General features: G+C 48.2%; 1 protein-coding gene across 3 annotated transcripts in view; it reads right to left on the reverse strand.

Annotated features, from left to right (window-relative positions):
- The window catches only part of EDEM3 (ER degradation enhancing alpha-mannosidase like protein 3), a 61,998-nt gene extending 51,993 nt beyond the window's left edge, over nucleotides 1-10,005 (reverse strand). The window contains exons 1-4 of one of the 3 annotated variants that reach the window (XM_075616911.1): nucleotides 9,542-10,005; nucleotides 9,138-9,371; nucleotides 6,250-6,295; nucleotides 1,482-1,582 (exon numbers count right to left, since the gene is read on the reverse strand). In XM_075616911.1, the coding sequence (XP_075473026.1) occupies nucleotides 1,482-1,582; nucleotides 6,250-6,295; nucleotides 9,138-9,277 (287 nt within the window). In that variant the 5' untranslated portion in view covers nucleotides 9,278-9,371; nucleotides 9,542-10,005. Of the gene's footprint in view, nucleotides 1-1,481; nucleotides 1,583-6,249; nucleotides 6,296-9,137 lie in introns of all 3 variants that reach the window. The other 2 variants (XM_075616910.1, XM_075616912.1) reach the window with 2 other exon arrangements.
- Between the last annotated feature and the right edge of the window lie 724 nt (nucleotides 10,006-10,729).

Here is a 10,729-nt window from a genome sequence, read left to right on the forward strand (position 1 = left end):
TGATGGCCGGAACGCCAGGATCCTTGTTATGTTCCGGGAACCCCAGGATGGCCGGAACGCCAGGACCCTTATGTTCCCGGGAACGCCATGATAGCCGGCACGCCAGGGCCCTTGTTATGTTCCGGGAACGCCATGATGGCCGACACGCCAGGACCCTTGTTATGTTCCGGGAACGCCATGATGGCCGGCACGCCGGGGCCCTTGTTATGTTCCGGGAACGCCATGATGGCCGGCACGCCAGGGCCCTTATGTTCCCGGGAACGCCATGATGGCCGACACGCCAGGGCCCTTATGTCCCCGGGAACGCCATGATGGCCGACACGCCAGGGCCCTTGTTATGTTCCGGGAACCCCAGGATGGCCGACACGCCGGGGCCCTTGTGACACTAACGTCATTGCTCGCTGCCTTCAGACAGATCCCACTCCCTTCTCCGTCAGGTCGGTGAACGAGATCACAAAGGGGGGGTGAAGCCCACTCAACGTCACTGGTTGCCGAAAGTCGGGCGGTACTGGGGTCCTCCGGTCTCGCTGTAGAGAAAGGCCTTTTTCGATATGCTCCGAAGTGTCCGACCGCACCGTTATCAGACGAGCACTCCCACTGAAGTTCCCGGGAGGTAACCGTGCAACCGGCGGCATCTGAGCAGATTAAATAATCGCCAAAGCAGATTGTGACTCGTGTATTAAATTGTCGGCAGGATTTAGAGAAGCAGTCCCATACAGCTGATTACAAAAGGTGTTTTTAAAGACTTGAACACCAAGTGCCTTCCTTTAACAACTGTAACCATGCTAAAATCAAAGATCTGGCTACCTTATCTTTCTTTAGTAATCAATTACATTTCTTGGGGGATCACCGAATGGGGAAGTGTTTGTCAATCAAGTGTTTTTCTTTACCTTTATCCCCACCCTGTCCTCATCAGGGTAGTGTTTGCCTGTGCAAACTCTTGTTGAACACACAGCGATGTCAGAGCAGCCCGAGGAAATCAGATGAGAGAATGTATAAATCATAAAATACCAATCGCTTTGGGAGTGTAAATGATGTGAAATATTTATTACTGCTACAGTCACTCCTTAGGCTTTTCAAGTGGCCACCCCCTTTATATGTGATCGCTATGACTAGTCCTTGATGTGTTAGGCACCCGGTCACGTAACCTGGCGGACTCCCTCTTTCTCCCTTTGCCTCACAGCACCCAATTTTATTTAAGCTTTAGGGAAACTCCTGGTCCCCAAGATATTTGCTGGTGTTTCTGAGTTCCTTTCCGGAAAACAGTATGGCTGCCCTCAAAGGCTCACTCCAAAGACCAATAGGAAGCCCCATCTCAGCGCACGACATCGTGGCTTCCCAATAGGCGATACTCTTTGATTGTACATGATAACGGTGAATACCTTGGTAACCGGGAGTCGCTGGGGCGGAGAATCGGCGGGTCCTGCTCCAGCATGGAGGCCCGTTACATTTGTTGTACAGAGCCAAAAGTAAATACTAACTTTCCCAACGCGTCATCGACATCCCCCCTGCTTGGTTCTTGACCGCGAACTCTTCCGCGGCACGTTAAGGGCATGAGCTCATCGGCTGGGTAGGCATGTTCCTAGATGGGAGGAAGAGAGAAATGGGGTTTTGAATGACACAAAGCATCGCTTTACCATTACCCAATCAGAATCTCACTTCAAATGGAATGAGAGTTCCCGTTAACGCAGTTACAGAAGGTGGATGTCTATAAAATGCATGGGCCACCACCAAATCATGTGTGTACAGCATGTAGGTACGGTACAGCATGTAGGTACGGTACAGCATGTAGGTACGGTACAGCATGTAGGTACGGTACAGCATGTAGGTACGGTACAGCATGTAGGTACGGTACAGCATGTAGGTACGGTACAGCATGTAGGTACGGTACAGCATGTAGGTACGGTACAGCATGTAGGTACGGTACAGCATGTAGGTACGGTACAGCATGTAGGTACGGTACAGCATGTAGGTACGGTACAGCATGTAGGTACGGTACAGCATGTAGGTACGTTACAGCATGTAGGTACGTTACAGCATGTAGGTACGTACAGCATGTAGGTACGGTACAGCATGTAGGTACGGTACAGCATGTAGGTACGGTACAGCATGTAGGTACGGTACAGCATGTAGGTACGGTACAGCATGTAGGTACGTACAGCATGTAGGTACGTACAGCATGTAGGTACGTACAGCATGTAGGTACGTACAGCATGTAGGTACGTACAGCATGTAGGTACGTACAGCATGTAGGTACGTACAGCATGTAGGTACGTACAGCATGTAGGTACGTACAGCATGTAGGTACGTACAGCATGTAGGTACGTACAGCATGTAGGTACGTACAGCATGTAGGTACGTACAGCATGTAGGTACGTACAGCATGTAGGTACGTACAGCATGTAGGTACGTACAGCATGTAGGTACGTACAGCATGTAGGTACGTACAGCATGTAGGTACGTACAGCATGTAGGTACGTACAGCATGTAGGTACGTACGTACAGCATGTAGGTACGTACGTACACTATAAGCGCAGCCTTACACTTTACAGGGAAATAAATGTTTCTAAAAAAGAAAAAAAATGTCTATTACACAGATAAGTCGCTTAAAAGTATTTCTTGCCTGCTATGTGTGACTTCCCCCGGAAGATGTGATCCAACAGAGCCCGCAAACTTTTGCAAAGAAATTCACTGTCTAATTGGCTTCCCTAAACAAACCTAACCATGCTAGCAGCAAATATTAAGCCGCTTTCATTTTCTGGAAATTACAAGTTGTATTTCTTAACAGACTCTGAAGAGGGAAGGGTTTGTCAATCAGGTAGTGTTTACCCTCAAAGAGCTAATAAAAGATAAGCGGGGGGGGGCAAGGAGGGGAAAAGAGGGGGGGGCGCGCTTTACCTGTGCAAACTTGCTCAACAAAGTGATCACAAACAAAAGGGAGTAGCCGGAGCTCAAACCCCTTCCAAGTCCCAGCGATACCAACGTGATATAAAAATACTTATAGGTGTCTGATTTGGGTAAAAAAAGGCAAACGTCCAGATTTGACTCCTTAAATGTGTCCCTTTGGTCCTAGGGTCCTTCTTGCACATAACGATTGACTGAATTGTTTACTTGCCAAGCAAGCAGTGTGAATGGGAGACCGATGTACCATGGAATATCACTCAACCATATCAGTGGCGTGCACACTCCATCTGACATGTCACAGGCTGATGTGGCAATGTTTACACAAGCACTGACACAGACTCCGCTAATCCAGGTTATAGTGACATTAAAGATACAACCCTCTCCTACAGGTGTGGGTTGCTGGAGCTCACTGTGCAGCTGCTAATCTCTCACCCTCAGTAAATAAAACACAGGCCCAGACCTACAGGCGGAAGATTAAAATATCCCACGCACTGCCACGCATTACATTTCTGTCCTGCAGAGTTCTTACAGATTAAACTTCCCAAACCTCACGAGTCTCTACCTTACAGCGCACACGTTAGGAACGTGCGAGTTCTACACTACAATTTCATTGACTAGGAAAGGTGCGCGACCAGGCCACGGATAACGGACACGGCAAAGGAGGACGTTCCACTACAATTTCAAATCGGGGAGGCCGCTGGGTCAGAACTGCTGGGTCAGCGCCTAAATACCGAGCAAATGCCCGAGACGTACCAGGTATTTTATGTTTTATGTTAACCTGAACCCCCCTCGGGAGACGCCGCGTCCCGGAATGTTCGTAAATATTTCGTGTGGTCCCCGGGTCACAAATAGAAAGTCACAATGCCACGGCCCGATGATAGTGTAACTTTGTCTTGGCCACCGGAGCAAATCATTCTGTGCCCACCTGGCAAGTATTCTTGCCCGGTGGATAAAAACAGCTTGTCCCTTGGAAACTAAGTAGCCCCTGCAGGACAAGGAACCAGAAACTCACTCCGGGGGAACCCCCAGTTCAGGTACAAGAATATATATAGTGAGACTGGACTGCTGTTTTAAAAAGATATTACCAAACAAAAACACTGTAAAATACAAAGAACCAATATTAGGTAGAAAGAAACGTATTGCTGAGTTCTTACGACGCAGCCTTACTCTCCAAAGGATAACCTTTATTCGTTATCAGAAATATGTAAACATGACGGTTATTAGCACTTTGAAGGACAGTGTTAACAGGATGTTGACAAACCTAGAGAAGCAAAAAAGGACAGGACAGAAGACCCACTCTAGTGTAGTATTTTGTTGTATATTGTCAGAATTACACTTACAGGAATAAAAGTAAATCTAATCCCCATCAGCAGCTGTCAGGAGATGTGAACCTCAGTGGCCGAGCGCTCCGTCAATGTTGACATGCCCCTGCCAAAGCTGCTAAAGGCTTAAGCATTTGACACCATAGTAGCAGGTGACCACCTGCGCGTTTCGCTGCATTTCACAGCTTCAGCGGGAACATCAACATCAGAGGAGGGCTTGGCCACCGATGCCAACTTCTCCCATGTCATGCTGGCGGTGGTGTGCCCGTTTATACCTTTAGTCCTGTAAGTGATACTCTATGTGCGGTTTTGACAATAAACAAATACTACACTAAATTGAATCTCTTGCACGTATTTGCTTCTCTTGGTTTGTGTGCATCGTGCCCCTGAAGAAAGCTGCAACGGTCGGAGTCTGAAACCCTCTGCAGATTGGGACCAATACGCCCACTGCGACAGAAATGAACATGCTTTTGGACTTTTCAAACAAACTTACTTTCTTGCAATTCCCTTCCCTCTCCCATCCTTTTTGCGGTCATCTTTACAAAATGTGTGTGTGCATGTGAGTTACTGACTGATTGGTACTAATTGTAATCACCCAATATATGCAATAATAATAATAAAATGTGCCCATAAAGAACTTTGCACATTTTTTTTACTTCTACATTGAACACTATACAATACAATAGTGTACTTTCTTGCGTTTGTATGTATGGGAGATTAGAGATTTTCCGCTCTCGTGTAAATACATATTTCAGATACTGTATGTATTTGCTTCTCAGCTGATGTTTAACTGACTGACAAGCCATTTCAATGCTAACCAGTAAGAAAACATTGCACGACGAGTTTTCCCATGGGCCATCTGCTCTGCGTGAGAGAACAGGTGCATCGTCTGAACAGAAAGATCAATATGGTATAAGAAGAAATGAACACACGAGTCCCAGCAGAATATAAAGGCCTGGAAGGGAGCATGTGGCATTGTCCTTCTGCACTGGACAAACGCTCAAAATTAAACAGAAGATGTCACCTGGTATTTGCTTTGCTTATTTTAAAAAAAAAAGCAATCTCGGTGAAACCCAACCTTGAGCTGAATGCGGCCTACGAAAGACGAGCCAGCTACAAGTGCTAGATCTCCAGATTTACCGATTTAGAAATGGAACTTTATGGGCGGTCACTGCATGAGGGAGAGGCTGAAGTTGCCATTTTGTCTCCCAGAATCCTTTGCTGGTCTAATCCTCATTACTTGCTGGCTCAAGTAAGGGCAGACTGGAATGTTAGCTTCAACCGATTTCATCTGCCATGTTGCCCTATCCCAGGGACTTTGCAGAGGACCCTCTCGCGTGCTTAGGAAAGTTTAGGGATGTTCACAAACCGCACACCGCAGTTTGGAATGAGAGAATGTCCTATTATTGGCTCATAAATAGGATTCAGAGACTGCTATAGCTCCCTGTAGTAAAGTCATCTAACACAAGGACCAGGGGACAAACCGACAAACCCCCAAAACCACAATCACACACACACACACAACTGTGACTGAAGAGGCATTTATTCCCACACCCTTCTAATGTAAAATGTGAACGGTTGCATATAAAGGGTTTAAAAGATGCAATTTTTTTTTTTTTTAGACTGACGTAGGTTTAATAACACAAACAAGAAAAGCACTGAGTATTTACCTAGGACTGAAGGACCTCGAGGATTGTTATGTATATGACATGGTGACTCACTAAAGCTCACCCGCCCATTACATATGTAACAGAATCCAAAATGCACGCTCAGCAAATAGAAGGGTAGTGAGGTTTACACTGCCGTTTTACCCTAAACTCCTTTGTTTATATACCTGCAACACCTTCTGGATATTAACAAAAACGTTTTTTTTTTTACTGTAGCAACGGCCTTGGTAAATAATTCTCCACACTGAAATAAAAGCAGATTAAGTCCGGGGGGGTTCCCCCTGCTACATGCTGGTCTACCCTTTGCATCATTGCAAGTTTAACCTCCATAACATGATAACATGTATGTTACATACCATATAGTTGCCATATGCATGACCAAACATTTCCAGCACTTGATTCCTGTAATATACAATAAATAAAAAACACCTGTTATGTAAATAACAACAAAACAAATTAAATATACGTTACAGTGGTCCACATACACAATAGAGAAGTGTTTTCTGTGGATTTCAATGCAGATGTAATCACACACACAGAAAGATCAGTTATGCGCAGTAAGTAGCATTTGCGACAGACAAGAAGGGAAAGAAATGCCAAGCTCGAGCAAGGAACATCAATTATCCAATTATAAATATGTCAGCTCTTCGGGGCAGGGGCTGCTTTTCCTAATGTTACTTTTGTCTGAAGCGCTTATTCCCATTATGTGTTATATTATTATGTCACGTGTATTATTACTGCTGCGACGCGCTGTGTACCTGGATGGGTTTATATAAATATAAAAATACATCACGTAACCTCTCTCTAGCTCCTACTAGTAACACTGCCAAAAACAGAGGCAACAAACCATATAAATGGAGAGTTGAGAATAAGTGGGACGAATCCCACGTGTGGGCTCTAATACTGTAGGTATAGAGTGTGTGAGACCAATGAATGAACAAGAGTATATAGGGAACAGGTCTATGCATTGGTGAACAGTCTCGTGTAGCCTATATTGGTGTGTGGTGCCGAGGACACAGAATAATGACCATCACCGGAGCATATGTAGGGGAGCGTGTACAGCTCTTTGATAAAGTGCCCAAAAGGTAGGAACCGTGTCAGAGGATCTCTGTGCAATTTTAAATTTTGGCTATTATGCCCAATAAAGATGAATTATTTTTCACACAGTACATGCTGCCAGCCTCACTCTTTTCGCAGTGCCCACGCCCTTCTTTTTCTACTTGTAACCATATAAATGGACACAGGTCTCTATACAATACGTTCTGTAAGTGGGTTAATCATGCACAGTCCACTTGCACAGAAGATAATGCATCATTAACATCAACTAAACCAGCGCTGGCAAGTACCTCAACACAAAGGTACGCAGTAAATGTGTTATGAAACGGTGTCTGCACGTCAAGGAAGTTCTGAGCTCCATTGAAATGGAGAGCGTGATATAGCGGCCGTAGGGGATTATTCACTAAAGCGTGAATGTCGTTAATGATTGTTAACAATCCCAAACGGTTAACATAATGTTATGTGATCCCGAGTATGCAACGGGTACAGTTTTGCATGCACACGTCCTAAGCAAGGCAAAGCAATGATGATGCCAGCGTACTCCTTGTTGAAAAGGAAAATCCTGCACAGATCCAAGTGACAATTGTATATTCAAATACCCAGCAGGGCACATGGGCCTAGTATGCAAGAGAGTGTTTAATAAGCCATAAAACCTAACGTTTCGGCTGCTAAGCACCCTTTGTCAAGGTGGCATGGTCCCCTGAGCATGCCCTGCTCTTAAATGAAATGTTTTATAATGTTAAAACCCATGATCTCAATCTCTAGTGTCCGAGGTTATCATGGTAAACTGCACTGGGCTCAGGAGAGAGCTCCATTTTAATCTCCCGGACACTTATTTATCCAAACGTTCTATATCTCCTGAATAGAGCATAAGATTTTAAAATTTAAAACAGCTTTGGAAAGGTCAAGAAAAGATCTCTTAAATAAGCAAGACATAGAATGCAAAAAAGACGCAGATCAGCCTGGTCTGCTGCTATAAGATCTCTTTACTAAGCTTTAGCAAGCGAGGTCAGCAACGACTTATCGAAAGCAGAAAGTGTCACTGAAAAAGATGTAAGTGGAGGTGCAAAAACCACACAGTAGACTCTCGTGTCCCCCACCCTCCCCTCCGGCACCATGCGTACACGCACATTATTTCTATACATCTTTAAATAGAGTATTGCACGCATTGAACCCGCTTTCACAAACCATTGCATGGAACTACTCCGTCTTGTAGCCTTTACCTGAGCACGGAGTCGTTGTTACATTAACAGAATCAATGTTGGCGAGATCTAGCAGCTGGCGTTATCGGAGCTATATAACACACGTAACTTCTTCCAGCACCGGCTATGCTGCGGGCAAACTCAACCATTAACCCCTGACCGCGGTCCCAGTCACTCAGAGGGTGGAACTGGCAGCCCCTTCTAGTACGGATATGAAGTAGGGACAGGGGCATGTTTAATGGGTTAAGTGTCGGTGTCTATTTACCCGGCTTTATATCATTCTCCCTTAAACGCGCAATGATTTTCTACCAGGTTACTAGACAGATTATGGTTGTGGTTAGAGGAAGGGCTAGGCTGGCATATTAGGGTATGAATAGGGTGCGTACCCTTCAACTGTACCCATTTAGCAGGAATGCTACATGTTAATGGGTCCCATAAGACCTGCCGGTTAAAATAAGACTGAACAAGTTCCTTATACACCCGGTTAAACGTAACTACCCTGGCATACAGTATTAAGGTTAGCCGGGCACATTGGGGTCAGACTTTATTCTGCTGCAGGTTAAATAATGTTTAACAACTTCCTCAAATAGTCTTTACCATAGGTTAAACACAGCCGACCGGGACATTAAAAAAGGTGTGTATGTATATGTATGTCAACGGCTCAGCAGCCGATGCTTAATATTGTGGGGTGCACTGGAAACCAGTATCAGGCCATATAAACGCATGCACAAATGCTTGACAGGTTTATCCCGATTGGTGATCAAGCACTGGTGAGTGTGTGTGTGTGTGTGTGTGTGTGTGTGTGTGTGTGTGTGTGTGTGTACACACACACACACACACACACACACACACACACACACACACACACACTGCCCATTATAACCCTGTGTGTAAGGGCCCCATGTGCCCCTGCATGGCAGCCCTGGCAGAGGTCTCCATCTGACATACTGCGGATTTAACCCTGCAAGGCCCAGGCAGGCAGTCACCTGAGCTGAGACTTCTCTTCTTTGGTCACAGCCGCTTCTCCAGGACCGGAAAGGGCAGAAGACACCACGACGAAGACCAGCAGCCCCCATACTCCCTGGGTAGGGCCCGGCGAGGCCCTCTCTGCGGCTGGGCAGCCCATAGCCCCGAGCACCGGGGGCCTCCCTCCAACCGCTAGGCTGGGACCAAGCGCATCCTCCTCCGCAAACACTGGCACAGGCTTGCTAATCCCCGGCCTGTCCTGCTAATCCCTGCCCTGCTAATCCCTGGGCTGTCCTGCTGGTCCCTGCCCTGTCCTGCTAATCCCCGGCCTGTCCTGATAATCCCTGCCCTGTCCTGCTGGTCCCTGCCCTGTCCTGCTAATCCCCGGCCTGTACTGATAATCCCTGTCCTGCTAATCCCCGGCCTGTCCTGCTAATCCCCGGCCTGTCCCGCTGGTCCCTGCCCTGTCCTGCTAATCCCTGGCCTGTCCTGCTAATCCTTGCCCTGTCCTGCTAATCCCCGGCCTGTCCTGCTGGTCCCTGCCCTGTCCTGCTAATCCCCGGCCTGTCCTGCTGGTCCCTGCCCTGTCCTGCTAATCCCCGGCCTGTCCTGCTGGTCCCTGCCCTGTCCTGCTAATCCCCGGCCTGTCCTGCTAATCCCTGCCGCTCCCTCGCATCTACTCGCACTGCCTCCCCCGGTTCTCCTCGCACAGCCTCCCCGGTTCCCCGCTCTCTCTAACCGGTTCCCCGCTCTCTCTAACCGGATCCCCTCCCTCTCTCTCCCCGGTTCTCCTCGCACTGCCTCACCGGTTCCCCACTCTCTCCCCGGTTCCCCGCTCTCTCTCTCCCCGGTTTCCCGGTCTCTCTCTCCCCGGTTTCCCGGTCTCTCTCTCTCCCCGGTTCTTCTCGCACTGCCTCCCCCGGTTCCCCGATCTCTCTCTCTCCCCGGTCTCTCTCTCTCCCCGGTTCTTCTCGCACTGCCTCCCCCGGTTCCCCGCTCTCTCTCTCTCTCTCCCCGGTCTCTCTCCCTCCCCGGTTCTTCTCGCACTGCCTCCCCCGGTTCCCCGCTCTCTCTCTCGCCCGGTTCCCCGCTCTCACTCTCCCCCCCGGTTCCCCGATCTCTCTCCCCGGTTCTTCTCGCACTGCCTCCCCGCTCTCTCTCCCCGGTTCCCCGCTCTCTCTCCCCGGTTCCCTGCTCTCTCTCCCCGGTTCCCCGCTCTCTCTCCCCGGTTCCCCGCTCTCTCTCCCCGGTTCCCCGTTCTCTCCCTGGTTTTCCTCGCACTGCCTCCCCCGGTTAGCCCGCTCTCTCTCCCCGGTTCTCCTCACACACACACAGCTGCTTCCGGCTTCCGCCGCTGACGTGACGTACCAGCATGGAACGCGCCGCGACCAATCAGCACGTTCCCCGCCCCAAGTGACGTGTGCAGCATTGATGCTGCCCGGACTTGGTAACGTGGCCCGGAGATCCGGGGGAGGGGTTAAGTGACAGGTGTGCAACAGCGGTGCTCTGGCAAGGGAGGGGTTAATGGGAACCTCACATATAGTGTGTGTGTGTGTGTGTGTGTGTGTGTGTGTGTGTGTGTGTGTGTGTGTGTGTGTGTGTGTGTGTGTGT

The sequence above is a fragment of the Ascaphus truei genome, chromosome 10 (genome assembly GCF_040206685.1).
Source record: "Ascaphus truei isolate aAscTru1 chromosome 10, aAscTru1.hap1, whole genome shotgun sequence".
Taxonomy (NCBI): Eukaryota; Metazoa; Chordata; class Amphibia; order Anura; family Ascaphidae; genus Ascaphus; species Ascaphus truei.